Source organism: Lagopus leucura, unplaced genomic scaffold, assembly GCF_019238085.1.
Source record: "Lagopus leucura isolate 7727_CA_CO unplaced genomic scaffold, USGS_WTPT01 Super-Scaffold_100159, whole genome shotgun sequence".
In the NCBI taxonomy this organism is placed as follows: domain Eukaryota; kingdom Metazoa; phylum Chordata; class Aves; order Galliformes; family Phasianidae; genus Lagopus; species Lagopus leucura.
Genome location: NW_024962335.1, coordinates 20,179,723 through 20,195,115, shown reverse-complemented (window position 1 = coordinate 20,195,115; position 15,393 = coordinate 20,179,723). Strand labels below are relative to the sequence as shown.

Below are 15,393 nucleotides of genomic sequence, written 5' to 3'. Positions count from 1 at the left end.
GCCCCCAGCTTGTATGGTTATATGGGTTTACTGCTTTCTAAACTATTGTTCTGACTGTTAAAGGCATTCCATTGCCTAGGACATAACAAAGATATTAAGCAGTACTACTAAAACTAACTTCTAGTGGATGCCTGTGGTAGGCAAGTGCCACTTAAAAGTAATGCTGCTGATCACAACCCTTTTGAGACCAACAGCTCAGCCAGTTTTCCACCAACCTTACAGTTCACTTACCTGTCTTGACAGTCTCTTCCTGTATCCTTGTAACAAAGATCTTGCTAAACAAGAAGGAAGACTTGCTCCATAGCCTGCACAGAGACTGAAGTTAAGCAGACTAGTCCTCAGTTTCCCACATCTTCCTTCTCACCACTCTTCAAGCGCTTACTTTCTGAGAATCACCAACAACATTCCCCCCCAGCCACCAGAATCTATCAACAATGACAACAAACAGCCTCACAAAGACAACAGATAGATGCCTCAGCATCCTCAGATCCATCGCATATTTGATCCCATGGACAGATGTATATCCAGCTTGCTTTTAAGGCGTTCCCTAACTCCATCTTCCTATGATATCAAAAGTACCCCACTGCCATAGACTCTCTACATAGGCTGTGAGTCTTGAGGCCTTGCAAATAAGAAGAGCAGTAAAAAAGGCTTCTACGTATATATCACCAGGCCTTCAGCCCCAGTTGGTCCACGTCTTCCTTTGCCTCTTCTAATACCCTTCAGAATCCTAATTCTGATTTCACTGTCAGCTGAACTTTTATTTTCACACATCTTCACCCCACCCCTGAACATTTGTGCAATGTTTTTGCGTTCCTTCCAGTAGACCATTTTCTTCTCACCTTTTGTTTAACCGTTACAGATTCTTCAAAATACGTGACCAGAGACATTTCACGTTTCCAAGTACCAGCCATGGAATTCACTCTGTGTTTTTCATACAGTCATGGGTGCATCTTGGAATACAAAGAAAGCCCCCTGAAGTTTCTTAACTTTCTTTACTTTAGAAAGGTTGTGGTATTGTTTCATCTATATTCAAAGACACCAAAAAAGGGAGCCCGATCTTCCATCATAGACAGAAAATTTTACTGCTTGCCTCTCCTTAATTGCTCTTCCATTAATCAGTTGCTTGAGGACAAAACTCAAGCTCTACCTACCCTTGTTCGTAAGTAACTTCCTTTGAACTAAAGCAGAACTAAAGTGGGAGAATGAGTTCAAACAAAAACTCTTGTATTTTTTAATTTTCAGCAACATAAAAAAGTAAGCTTAGGTTTACTGCTGAAAGCTCAAAGTGCTACTATCTCAGTTTTCTCACTACTGAAACACTGCTGGGGTTTATACACAGAAAGATTAGATTCCTCATGTGACCTCTTGGAGAAAGCTTTTATCTTCTTTAATCAGCCACTAGAGGTGGTCTATATTTTCCATTCTCTAACTCTAGGTCTCACCTAATGACTGCCAATGAACTGATTCACATTCTGCTGACATTAAAGTTGGATTTGTAGACAGTACTTTGTTCCAAAATACATATTGCTGTAAAATGTGTTCATTGACATTGTTATAAAACACAAGGTCTTAACTAGAGCTCACTATATAACACTATTCACCTAGTCTGCACTTTAAGTCTTCCGTACAGCATTCACAATATTCCAGCCTTTCAAGATGGTACTGCAGTTTAACAGTTTCTTCCTCTTAGAGAACAGTTCTGGAGTCTAAGTAACAGCACTGACTTGGTAGAAGAAGCTTTCATTCCTTCTGTGATATACAGGGTCATGCATGAATTGAGGCTGAAAGGGACTTCTGGTATAAGCCCATTCAACTAAGATCTACAAGAACTTTCACAGGTGCTTTGAGACTGCCGATAGACACACTCTTAAAATAAATTCACTAATCCAGAACTATTGAAATCCCCCCCAGAAAAAACTTGCTCCTAGTTTTCAAGAATTAAAATGACTTCCTGCCTCAAAACACCTTCAATTAGTAGTGACAACGAATTAGTCTCTTACCTGGAGCTCATTATACAACCTTCTCTGGAGATTTTTGTCTTGGTAACCAAAATGGAGTATTTGCCTGAAGCAGTTTCTGCTGGCCAGAGAAGTTACACATCTGCCTCCACTACTGAAACAGACTTTGTTTTAAATTGCTACAGGTGCTATGTATTCACATCAATCTTCCTCATACAAGCCTGAAGCTAACTGGAACAACAGTTTAGTACAAACAAGCCACTATTTTCACAGATCTGGAAATTTTTATCTATTAGGAACAAGAGAAGAGATCAAATAACCACCACATTACACAAGCCAAAAAGGAGCATTAAACTTTTATGTATTTTTCCTGTAAAAGGAAGAAAAAACCACACACAACAACTCAGGGACTGCAAAACTAAGAGCTAGTTCGATGAGACAAAAAGATCAAGTTGACGCATCCTCAACTTGATGCATTCAAAAACCATCCAGCAAACAACAGAGGAGACCTAAAGAAGTATTAGTGTCCTCTATATATTCTACTCAACAAGAATATTAAGTATCATGTTCTCTCACTTTATTTTTATTAAAAAAGAAACCCTCTTGTCCCTGGTCAATATTCACCTTAAGAGTGGAAGTGGAAATGCAAATATGGAGAACATTTAAGTAACTGATAACTCAAAGGTTGGGTCAAGTTAAAAGAGACAAATGGAAGGAAAAAAGAATAAGTTTGTAACTTGCAAATTGTTTATGATTTTGGAGCAGATTTCTTCAGATAAAAAAACAGCAGTATATTTCTGCCAAGGCTAAGAAATCAACTCATGGTAACTACAAGTAGTTAGTTTCCCATGGCAACTGAACAATTTTGTGCAAGATCCTGGTTTTCATTAAGATGTTCTGTATTTTCAAAAATTACTTATTTTCAGTCCACTAAATAAATGAATGTTTATTTAATCTGCATTTATAATAATTTGCATTTATAATAATCATTTAATCTGCAGTAGAGAGACTGCTGCTGCTGCTCAGTGGTGAAGCAAATGCTGTTTGTTCTAAAAGTTTTCCAGCTGCGGCCTGAACAGACCACAGTTTTCTGTGGACAACTGAACAGAGGCAAGTGACCTACATTTACTTTGTGGGATAGTAGCTTCCACTTGGAGAATTTAAGATCTAGAAATTCTTATCTGTTCAAGCTAACAGATGCTGACAATGGAACTTCTTGAATACACAAAGTTAAGTCTCTGTGGAAGATGCTGCAGACATCAGTACAGCCAGCCAAGCTTCCACTTTGCTCTGAATTCACATCTAGTCTTTCCAATTAGCTTTGCCTGCAACATCCATCTGAGATTCACTATTTAAAAAGCTGAAAGCAGGCAAAGAATTTCAGCATGACGCTTCCTCTAGAAGACTCAGTGGTACGAGAGATACCTGTTCTGATCATACCACAAGTCTTCTCCAGTAGACACTTTCCTGCAAGTACAACCAGAGCAGACAGATGAAGAACCAAATATGTTTAAAAATTGTATCTATTTTCTCATTGATGTATATAATCCTCTGCCTTACAGAAGCCTCAATCAATGGTAACACAAGTTAAGAAAATGAATTATGAACCTGATGTTGATCTTGCTTATTTTGATATGGTATTTTAAATATACTTAAAAGCTTTTATAAGCATCCTTACACTTATTTTTCATAAAGCCAACAAAAAGGTATTTAAATAGCCTTCTTTTCAGGATTTGTTAGTGGTTAACAAGTTTCTAGCTTATCCACTGTACTCAAATGCAGTCTGAAGTCCTTTGTCTCAGTCAAAAGAATACGATTCCAGAAACAAACTGACTTACAGAGCCATCTGTGTTTCAGTTGTTTTATCAGTGTTTTTAAGAGACAAAAACCTGATTAGTAGTTTCGTAAAGCAAAAATAAACCTAATGTTTTCTAGCAAGACTTTCTAGAAACTTGTGCTACAATCCTAGCTTTGAATATGTATGAATTATTTGCATTACTGAAAGTAGTTACTCTCCCCCAAACTCTTAACTATTTAAGATTTCAGCGAGAAACAGTGGAAACCACTCACTTTGCATTAGTAAGTAATGATACAGCAATGCAGTGGCCAGTTTTGCATCTTCTCTTAGTTCTCATGAATCACTTTTAAAAAGCTTCACCCAAAATGTACTCACCTTTTACTTAGGCAACAGTTCTGACTAATGGCAGCAACTAGTTTTGACAGAATAAGCTGTTTCAGCCAGAGGTATTATTACTCCTAACAAAAGAGCTCCAGCTCTCTGATCATCTCAGTGGACCTCCTCTGGACAAGCTCCAAGAGCTATGCATCTTTCTTGTGCTGGGGGTCCCAGGCCTGGATGCAGTACTCCAGATGGGGCCTCACAAGAGCCGAGTAGAGGGGGACAATCATCTCCCTCTCCCTGCTGGCTACAAGAACTACTTAAAATCAAAATCAAAGACTGTTGGTGTGCTAAACATTCAAGAACATGAATTTGAACTGTCAGCAATCAGATACTCCTTTTAAGTCTTTCTGACCTGAAAAAAAGTTTAGAACTTGGAAATAAAATTAAAATGCTTTAGTTACAGAATCAGGGTTTGTCTGTCAGGCTTGATTTTGAACACAGGAGCACAATCAAAAATTAAACTGTTTAATTAATTCTTAAGGAATCATAACCAGAATGTAAAACTATATCTCTTAATCTGACAAAAAAAACCAAATATTCACTCTAAAAAGGTATGTTAATTACCATGTCCTCTGAGCACAGTACAGCGTCCACTTTCACAGACAGCACTGAGATGGCCTTAAAAGGATTTTTTTTTCCTCCAGAAGTGATTGGTCAGAGTCTATGCTTCAACATTGCTACATTTTTATCTGATTTAGAGGATTTACCACTTCAAGGGTGTATCAAGCAGAAAAATACTCTAGGCCTCAGGGGGTGCCAGATGACTGCTGAACAGCAGACAAGAACAACACATGAAGCAGAAAGTTATTCACTACTGTACTATCAGCAGATTGACAAAGAATAACACCAAATCAGACCAGCCTCCTACAAAACACCCATTTATGTACTTTAACACAAACTCACACTTAATACATGAGATCATTTCACCATGGAATTCTGAAAGTAGATTTTGATAGAAAAAATACATTGTTACGTGCTGCATCTTCTTCCTTCCACATTCATATTATGGTCAAATAATAAGTCAGGGATAAAAGCATCTAGGGGTTTAATTGGAGGATTTGGACAGTTTCTATTGCTAGACCATTGTTTCGTAAGTAAAGCAGATGAACAAAGACTAAGTACCCAATCTTCATTCAGAGCTAGCAAGTAAATGAAAATATTTTCAGTTACTGTAAGAGTACCAATGTCAATATCTGTATTAAAATTCTCAGTGCATACTGTCCAAAGAATGCACAGGAAATTACTGTTTTCCTTCTAGGAGAACAGTAGAGGCCAGCTACTGAGTTTCAGTTTCCACCAATGTCACCCTGATATTTGTATTATGTGGTCTAAAAACTACTACTATAACAAAAAAAAATCATGATGATTTATGCAAGTTCTGAAAATTGAAGTTGCACTCCACCATAAAGATGGCAGGATAAATGGGAAAATGAGCAAGCCGTCCAGAATTTACTGCCACAATTTAAAAAAGATACTGAATTCAGGCTTTATAACTGGGATCAGGCATTAAAAGCATGACTTCCTTCTCCAGCATCTAAACAAGGAACGCATTCAAGGCAAAATGCAACGTTCTATCAATCCTTAAAACAATCAAGTTTGACTTTTAAATAAATTTTCAGATTAGAAGGCTCTAATTGGTTGTGTTGTGCTTTGTACCATGAGTTTACATTTTGATCACACAGAAAGGTATAAAAACAAATATACCTTTCCATTAATGACTTCCAAAAGCTCCAAGCCTTATGTAGACTTCTGTTGACATTCTGAAGCAACTGAAAAAATAAAAATCAGAAAAAAAAAAAAACAGATACCCTGGAAATAAAACACTTGATTACAAAAATCCAAGAAATGCATTGAGATTCATACAATGGCCTTCCAAACCACTTATCTGCAGCACTTAGTTTTACAGCAACATTCCCATTAAAACATACCAATATTTATATTGAACTCTTCTAATTTTAGATATTTAGATGAACCACCTACAAAACTTAAGCTACACTTCAGCCAAGCAAAAGAAATATTATTACTGAAGGTTTTAAGAAGTTAGGAACCTAAGAAATAAGGAAACTCCCAAACATCTTACATGACTAAGAAGGATCCTGCAAAGTTCTTTAACAGGGTATGCTCAAAGAGAAATACAGATCTCATTTCAAAGGAAATAACTTTCTTTGCCTGTTCCCCCTCTTTTTTTTTTTTTTTTTTGTAAATATAAGGACTTGAAACTCCCTCCTTCCAATTGCACTACCTGAATTAAGAACTGTAAGTACAGAATAACTTTAAAACAAACAAACAAACAAACAAAAAAACAGATACTGCCTACAGGATTTATATTCATAGAATCATTAGCAAATCTGTTTAGAATAGATATGCTGATGATAACTATTGTGTTGATGATAACTGTTGTGTTGAGAGACGTGGTTTAGTGGGAGCTATTGGTAATAAGTGAACGGTTGGACTGGATGATCTTTTAGGTCTTTTCCAACCTTGGTGATTCTGTGAACTGTTCCATGGACAGCTCTATCTTTTGTCTTAAATGGCCTTCCAGCTCATCTTTCCTCTTTTACACTGATTAGTAATTTATAGACCATAAGCATGTTAAAAAGCAAGTTCATAAATGACTGATTTTTGAGCAAAGTCATTCAACAGTAAGTATCAAGACTATTTTAGTTCATTAGAAACTTCAAGCACACGATTCTATTTCATAAACTGTCTCCATTATTAGATACATATTAGAATATTCTTTGAGCTTTGGCTGGGAGTATGACAGGCAAATCTCCAGAATACCTTTCAACTGATGTTCTGCTCTGTTCAGCTTATTAGCCACTGCGTGCAATTACTCTATTTGATTCTCAAAGTGTAGCTGAAGGCCAAATAAAATGATTTCGCCATTTCCATTTTGGCCTGTAACCACTGAAGAAGGCAGCAAATGTATATAAGCAAAGAGAAAAGCCTAGACGATACTGTAATTCTTGTTGCAGAAAGATACAAAAATCTTTTCTTCAGAGAAATGCAATGACTTCTGGTGTGCTACGTACCTTCACTGAACTTCAGAACTACGCTGCACACGAAACACTAATAGGAAAACATTAAAAGCATAAAAGCAGCTCAAGTGCCAAACAGCTCTAGAATTCAAGTCCCTGATATACTTTAAAGCCATGTTCATGCGTACATGTATTATGATACTGAATTCACAAGATCACATTTCTCTTTCTCTCTTTACCTTATCAGGATTTCAACTGTTTTCAGGACAACACCAACTTATCATATAATTTCTTTTTTTACAAAGAACAACAACAACAAAAAAATCCAGTAAGAAATCACACAATTTGCTTCCAGTCAAAATTACAACAAGTACTGTATCTTAGTCAACAGGACTTGTTTATATTGATTACTTCTCTAGACAGAGCTACAGACCTTCACTGAATGAGAGAGCACTGCACATGCTGGTCTTAAACACTGTAAGGAAACCAATACCTCCCCTCCCCTCTGGCATATGACTGAGGAATTCACCATTGGTGGTCACAATCAACATAGGCTTCAGCATTAATTTGCAATAAAAAGAAAAGAGCATTCCAGCATTCAGTAAAATATCAGTCACGATAACCTATACCTGCCCCTCCTAACAACAAGCTAAAGCAGAAAAACATCCACCAGTTTAAAACTGCCAAAACTGCAACTTCTAACAAAAACAACTGTTATGCAACAGACTGCTCAATTATCCTAGTGGTTGGCGACCCTGCACATAGCAGGGGCGTTGAAACTAGATGATCATTGTGCTCCTTTTCAATCAAGGCCATTCTGTGATTATTGGCACTTAATTCCAGTTAATGCGTTTGTCTTTGTAACAGTGTTGTTTGAGTAGAAGATCTTCCTACTCAAACAACAACTAATTCTTCACATAGAGAAGTATGGGTATGTAAAAAAGCAATATCCCAGCAATATCCCATCATACAGAAGAAAAATTAAGAACAACTTATAAAAACCTTGAGTCTTGAAAGCTTGCAAGGTAGGTAAAAGCAGTAGCTTGGTTCACATTCTCATCTGGATGCTTCCCCAGAAGCTCATATTAGCATAAACATAAAACCAGAAAAAATATTAAGAACACAGGGACATACAAGAAAATGAATATGTGACTGAAGTAATAAAATATGATACATCCCCAGCCTTTCTTTTTCTTCTCTCTGTCTCCTCTTCCGACCTTTCAGATGCATCTTTACAACTCCTTTTATTCTCATAAACATTACAGGACTTGTGAAGCCCGTATTTCCGAGTCCATTACATTCTCCTCAAGCATTAAAAATTATTGAGTAAATTATTTGACCTTCATGTTGTAATTCTGTACTCGTGCATTTTTATAGTGCTACAAGACCTACTCATTCAGCATTTTTACTTATGTAGACCGCCTAACTCACCAATTCCACAATATCCAGACAATCTTCACATCTAACACAACTTGCCACCAATGACTCCAGATGCAGACCACTGCAGAACTTTGCATTTCTAAGAAGCTTAGCTCATCTTCCATTTGCACTCCTGTTGAAATCAACAGTAACTATGTGAATCAAAACATAAGAGCTTATATAAAAAAACAGACAGATTTAACAAAGAAAAAAGATACAAGAAAGAAAACTGGGTATAGAATGAAGAAGGCTGAGAAGAAAAGGAGGTTCTAAAAGTATTTTTCCCACACCTAGAGTTTTCTAATGGTTATTCATAATATGTTCCTAATTTATAGCTAGTGGCATATAAAATAAAGACTCAGACAAAACAGGATTTACCCACAGCAGAAATAGGTTTTTTTTCTTCTCACTTAGGGAATTGAATATAGTAGCAAAGCTTTCAGCAACAAAAATTCAAATTAATTCACTGTTATTCAAAACTAGTTTTGATCACACTTTTTTTTTTTTCAAACAGCAATTATATGCATTCAAACTGCAATTAGGTACATCAGTATAACGACAGCCTAAAGAGAAACAAATAAGGGAGGATTTAATCTTTTAATTAAGGCAGGAAACTGACACATCCAAGGATTCTAGGACGCCCATCCAGTCAGCGAGCCATGAATTCCACCGCAATGTCAGGTTTACAGTTTAACAGACTCATTTGTCCCAGGCTGATACACTCTATGTTAAGTCGGGGTGACTTTGCTGACATTCATCCTATTTTTTTCCCCTTTTAGTGCTGTCTTAATTGATAAGATTCAGTGGAGGCAGCACATACAGCTTTGGAAAAAAATAAATCAATTAATGTTATGCTTCACATACCTCACTGCAAGTTCTTCAGAACTCCATTTATTACGTACAAACAGTAAAGTCAACACATCCCTAAACAATTAAGAACTAGACAATTTAGAATTGACTAGTTCGATCACAGTTTGCAACTCAAGGCCACTACACAGTTGCAAACAGGCCCTCTTTGCACCTCATAAGTTAGTTACCCCACAAACCAATAATACACAGGCAAAGAGCTCATGTCTTCGGACTCTTTCAAGTCACACTAGGGAAACTAATCAGCCACACTGAAAGGGTGTTTTTCATTGACCCTGTACACGTCTTACTGCACCAGATGTGCTGTGTACTTTAGAAAAATATTCTTGTACATTCTCAGTGTTTTAATTAAGAACAATTCTCATGAATACAGAACTTGTTAACAGCCTCTCTTTCACCCCTTCACGGGCATTCACTAGCAAGCAACTGCACGGTTCCACAAAAGAAATATTTAGATTAACACACTTAGATTGACAGAACGAACTGAATATCAATTTTCAGGTTAGTTTACTGCTTAATTACACTATCTTAAGCAACCACATTCCAACACACTTGAGTAACTGCTATTGAGAAAAATAACAGGTCTAGAATACAGCAAAACCCCATGTAGTGCAAGAATACTGGGGAACAACAACACAGAGCAGCTCCACTAGAGACACCCTCAGACCAGCAGCTCCAGTGCTATTCCAAACGAGTCCCAGCAAAGCTGCCTGGTTCCTTTACATGACGCTGTAATCCAGCAGTCTTTCAAGATCCCATCACTTTAAAGCATAGTAACCACCTCCATACAGGAGGCAAACCAGGTATCAATACAGGCATAATAACAAAGCGAACTTCAGCGTTCACCACGCTGAGCTAAGGTAGATTTCAGTGTATTCAGAACGTGGTTAACTTCCAACTCATATATTCCACCTGCATACAATAGCCTTTCATTTAGTCTGTTGCTTTAGAAGTAAGAAATGATTTCAATGGATACTCAAAAGAAAAGAAGCTACTCTCAAAAAAGTTAAAGCTTTTTATTTCTCCTTGCCCCTCCCAGGTTTATATGTCTCTTCTTTCTTGCCCTTCCACAACAGATTTGAACACTCACTAATCTCACCGCTGTCGTTTCCACAAAAACCTATTTCTAAATCATGCTTATTGCTTTAGTCTCTCCAATCAGTTTTGCAGTAGCAAACTTCATTTCTCAAGTCACATCCATTCAAATATCATTATATCCTTAATTGCAAGACTTTATATAGTATCACAGTTTTGTGAAGGACATTGCTCCATTTTCCACCTGAATTACTGAAGGTCCTTCTAGCTTTTTGATTTTCTTTTCTTCAGAAAGTTAAAATGAAGACTCCCCCCACCCCAACAGGAATGCCCAGTAAGCAAGCACAGCATGTATGTTTTTCTAAACACATAACACTTCTGGCCTACTTCAACTTTCCAGTCCACTGAGCAGTAAGAATACAGTACTTTCAGTTTGGTAGACTGCTCTATCTTCTTATAGTATTAGGTTAGCTGATATGCCAGATACATCTGTAAGCAGTGCTACTATTAAGAAGCAACAATGTAGGGGATTACAACAGCTCATGAAGAATTCTCAGTTAAGCCACTGAAGACTAAATTACTCCAGGAAAACACTTATTGTAGCCTCTTTCTTACAAAATCAGGTTTATCTTACCAAAATCTTTGTTCCCTAGTGACTGAACAGAAGAAATCGTGCTTAGCTGCTAAGTGGAAGACTTGCACGTTGATAGAGAAGTCGTGTTAAACAGTTATGTAACTTGTCATTCCACAGAGGAAAGGAGGATAAAGAAAGGGAAAAGCACAAATGCCACACATGTTAAGAAGTTCTGTGGGCTTAATATAGCCTGCCCTTCTTCTAACTAGTGCTTTTTAAACACCCCACTTCCTCCCTTGAGGGAAGCAAATTTCTCTAATCTGCGTGGGTACTCCTCACCCATTTGAGTGCACGTTTGATTCATCTGTTCCTATGAAAGCTTCTGCTTTCTTGTGGAATTTGAAACATTTGAGTGGATGTATGTGGGAAGAGTGCAGAATTCCTTCAATCCCAACCCTGCAAAGATACCTCTGAAGGCAACATATGCTGGCTATATTAAAAAAGATATCAAAGAAAGCAAACAGTAAAAGCTACTTTTTAATCTAGTCATAGTAAAAATAGATGACACCATACTTAACAGCTAGCATAACACACTAATTGCAGTATATCTGTAGAAATTAACATTTACCATAAAGAATTTACAAGGATACAAGTTTAGAAATGTAGAGACTAATGAAATGTTTCTTACTGAAAAGAAAGAAGCCTTTCAGGATTATTCAAACGATACAAATAGTTTTTCACATTTGTATCAAGTAGAAGCCAGCTGTGTCTTCCAAAAGCACAGATTGGCAGCACTAAAAACTCCCTTGCAAAGCAACAAAGCAATATTACGTGGCAACTGTCTGTTTCACTGCCACCCCTCAGAACTTCTGTTTTTAAGGAAGATGCTGTTTCTGATGACAGAATCTTTAGAAGAATACAAGATTTCCTTACACAGAATAAAGCACACATTGAGACTCTTCCTTCTGCCTCTGTACCCTTCACTCATCTACTAAACTGGCAGAAACTTTCTCCATGTAAAGAAGAGAAAACACAGCCATTGAAAAGAAAGGTTTTCACATTATACATCACGTTTCCCCTAATGTTTGAATCACAGTCTGACAGTCATTAGGCTATCTTCTTTGTATGTTCTAAACAAATTTTAGGTGAAATAGAAGATGCTAATGATTCCAAAGACAATATTATTTGTAACTTACAGCACACAAGTGAAAGAAAGGGTTTAATTCATTGCCAAGGGTTGAACTCTTGCAGTCTCATTGATTACATCCATTCATGCTTTTATTTTTAAAACTCAGGTCATTTGGTTAATATTTCAGGATCTAACACTTATATTACACAAAGCCAAAGATGAAGAACTTTATGATGTAACTGGCAACAAAGCCAAAAGAACACAAGCTGTTCTGTCAATTCAAGTAATGAGAAAATAAAACTAGAACAAGGACTAAAGGAAAGAAAAAGAAATTGGAACTAAAAAAATCCCAAAAAAGGATAAGAAAGTTAGAATTTCAGGAAGATGCTAACTAAGATATGCATGATCACTTTTCACATCACATGGAGAGGAAATTCCTACCAGTACAAGCTTTGTAACTCAATAAAATTCCAGAACATTAAATCATACTTAAGACAGTCATGCATAAGGCAGTGAAAAGAGAACATGGAAAATGAAGAAAGTATTCTTTTGAGAACTGGTATCAAGTCATATTCACCCTCACATAATTCATCAATTTAGGAACCGACAAGGTGAAATACTAACCGAGGCTTTTCCTACACTCAGAGGACTCTGGAGTCTTCTCGCCCTTCCTCAACATATGTTTCCTTTTGTCTAGTAAAATGTAAGCTCACCCTTGCACATTTTGCCTCCTCCTCTTTCATTTAGTTTCACAAAACCACTAATACCTTTGGAAACCCTTGTTCCTGTAAAACTTATCAGAAACTGACCAAAGAGATTAACAAACTACTAAGGAAGAGGTCAGCCAAAACTTGCTCTTATAAGCTTTGTTTCCTCAGGAAACCAGACTAAAAGTTTACTAGCCCATCTGTCAGACAAACATAACAGACTGAAAGAAAACATTTTACATCTTGCTTTATTGGCAAATAAGATGGTTAGCAGCTAACAATAAAAAAAACCCTATTTGTAAGTGGGGTTGAAAAAGATTAGATCACGAATTTCCAAGGTTTATTCATGTTCTACATTTGAAACCATTCTAAAACGTATAATCATTCAAGAATTGTAGGCTTCTTTTATTATAGTAAAGTAACCTTAAACAGTATCTCTCTTTTTAAGGTTTCTACCCCATTTGAGCATGTCGAAGATGACCTTCAGTCTCTTCAATACAGCATCCACCAGGATGGCTCAAGCAGTAGCAGAATAAACAAAGTATTTGACTTTGCACTGAAGCAGATGAAAAGTGATGAAAGAAATCCATCTGCTATACCAGCTATATCCTATCTTTCAGGAAGGGTGAGAATATTAAAAATAAAAATCTTTTTAACTAGTAGTGCAGTGGTCTTGTTGATATAACCTGACTCAAGATGGCTACTGGCAAACTTTCTGTCTCAATAATAGACACACAGGAATCCATTAAACACTACAGTGCAGCAATTTCTGTAGATCTATATATGTAATTCTTGTAAAATTCTGTAGCAGGAACAGAATGCTCCAGCTGAAACCCCGTGGAGGCCATCAAAGAAGAAAGGAAAACAAGGAAGTGTCACTATTTGCATTGACATAGTTACATTCAAGACCATTAACAAATAGCTGAAGTGGAATAACATTATTCTTTGTTATCACCTCTAGGACTTCGTAGATAAAGCAGAGCATGTGAGCATACAGCTACTTTGACGCAAAGTCCAATAGCTTAGCTGAAATTGTCAGAGAGGACTATTCAAGCTAAGCTGCTGGACTTTGTACTAAAGCAGCTGGAAGTACTTGTACACATTTCTTTCTGCCAAGAGTGCTACAAGTTTGGGTAACTCAGGACGAAACTTGACAAGTGGAGCAGGAAGAACTTAAGTCATCAGAAGGTATGTCAGCATGCATCAAGTTGCCAAAGACAGTCATTAAGTTTTTCAGAGATCTAAATAATTACAGTTAAATTACGTAATTTATGTAAATTACGTAAATGAAATTATTCCAAAGAGCTTTGTGAATATCTGCTATGATGTAACAGCTTCTCAACAGTACTTCCTGAGTGCTAAAGGCTCTCCAAAACACTGTATTGCCTTTTTATACAGAGACTTTTCCCACAAAACTCACTGACAACTGAAGACAAACAAGGACAGGATCCAGCCATCTAAATAACATGTCGATAGATCTTTTTTTCAGCCATTACATATGTGTCAACTGTTCCTGTAGCACTTGCTCTAACTGGATCTCAAGCCACTTGACAGAAGGTTAATAAACTAAGCCTTAGCACACCTGGTAGCTTAGCATCACCCTATTAGGGATGAGCCCTGAGGCACAGAGAGGGTAACCAAACCGAGGCCGCACATATGCATACACACGAAACCAGCAAGGCAGGATCGGGACACGGGCTGAGGAGCCAGGCAGCCACACGCAGCGGGCTGGCGGGGCCGGAGGGCAACAAGGCGGCGGAGCGACAAGGAGGAAGGCCAGAAAGCAGCGGGCCTCCGGGGGGGAGGGGAAGAACGTCCCGCTGCCTGGGCTTCGGCACAGCGCAGAGCTCCCGCATCAGCCGTGCCCAGACGGGCGGCGGCTCCCGGTCGCCCTTCGCCCAGGGAGCCACCCTCCGCTGGCCCCGGGTCCCCCCAGCACATCCCTCCCTCCTCAGCGCCGCCTCGCCCGGCCCCGGCCTCCTAACCTTGGCCACGTAGTCCTTCACCTCATCCAAGTCCCCGTTTTTGAGGGCCCACATGAATTCCTTGTCGGACATCGTGGCCGCCGAGCGGAGAGGCAGGCGGGCGGGCGGGCGAGGTGACAAGGGGCCGGTAGCGCCTCCAGGGAGCGAGGGCGGCGGGACGGGAACCCCTCCCGTAGAGGGCAGGGCGGGGCGGGGCGGGGCAGCTAGCCGGCAGCGGTCGGGACGGTTGGGGCCCGGCACAGCGGGAGCGGGGCAGCCCGGGAGAAGCCGCCTAACTGGAGAGAAAAGCGGTTTACTGGCGCGAGGAACTTCCGCTTCCGGTTTCCATTCAGCCCCCCGCGGTCCCCTACCCGCTCCGCCGGCACACCCACGCGGCGGGGGGGGGGGGGGGGAAACGGGACGCGGAGCGCATGCGCCGTTGGCTGGCTGCCTCCGATTGCGTTTTGCGCATGCGCCCAATTTGAGCATCCCTCTGTTCCCTGAGAGACCGGGATGGAGGGGGGAGGGGAAGAAGAGGTGCCGCGCATGCACCCTAAGCTCCCGCGGCCTCTCCCCG

The 15,393-nt window shown here is 38.9% G+C and overlaps 1 protein-coding gene across 1 annotated transcript in view; it reads right to left on the bottom strand.

The window, feature by feature from the left end:
* The window catches only part of MTPN (myotrophin), a 35,160-nt gene extending 20,165 nt beyond the window's left edge, over nt 1-14,995 (bottom strand). Inside the window, exon 1 of the mRNA XM_042890448.1 lies at nt 14,838-14,995. Coding sequence (XP_042746382.1) covers nt 14,838-14,909 — 72 coding nt within the window. The 5' untranslated portion in view covers nt 14,910-14,995. The remainder of the gene's footprint in view (nt 1-14,837) is intronic.
* Nucleotides 14,996-15,393: the final 398 nt, after the last annotated feature.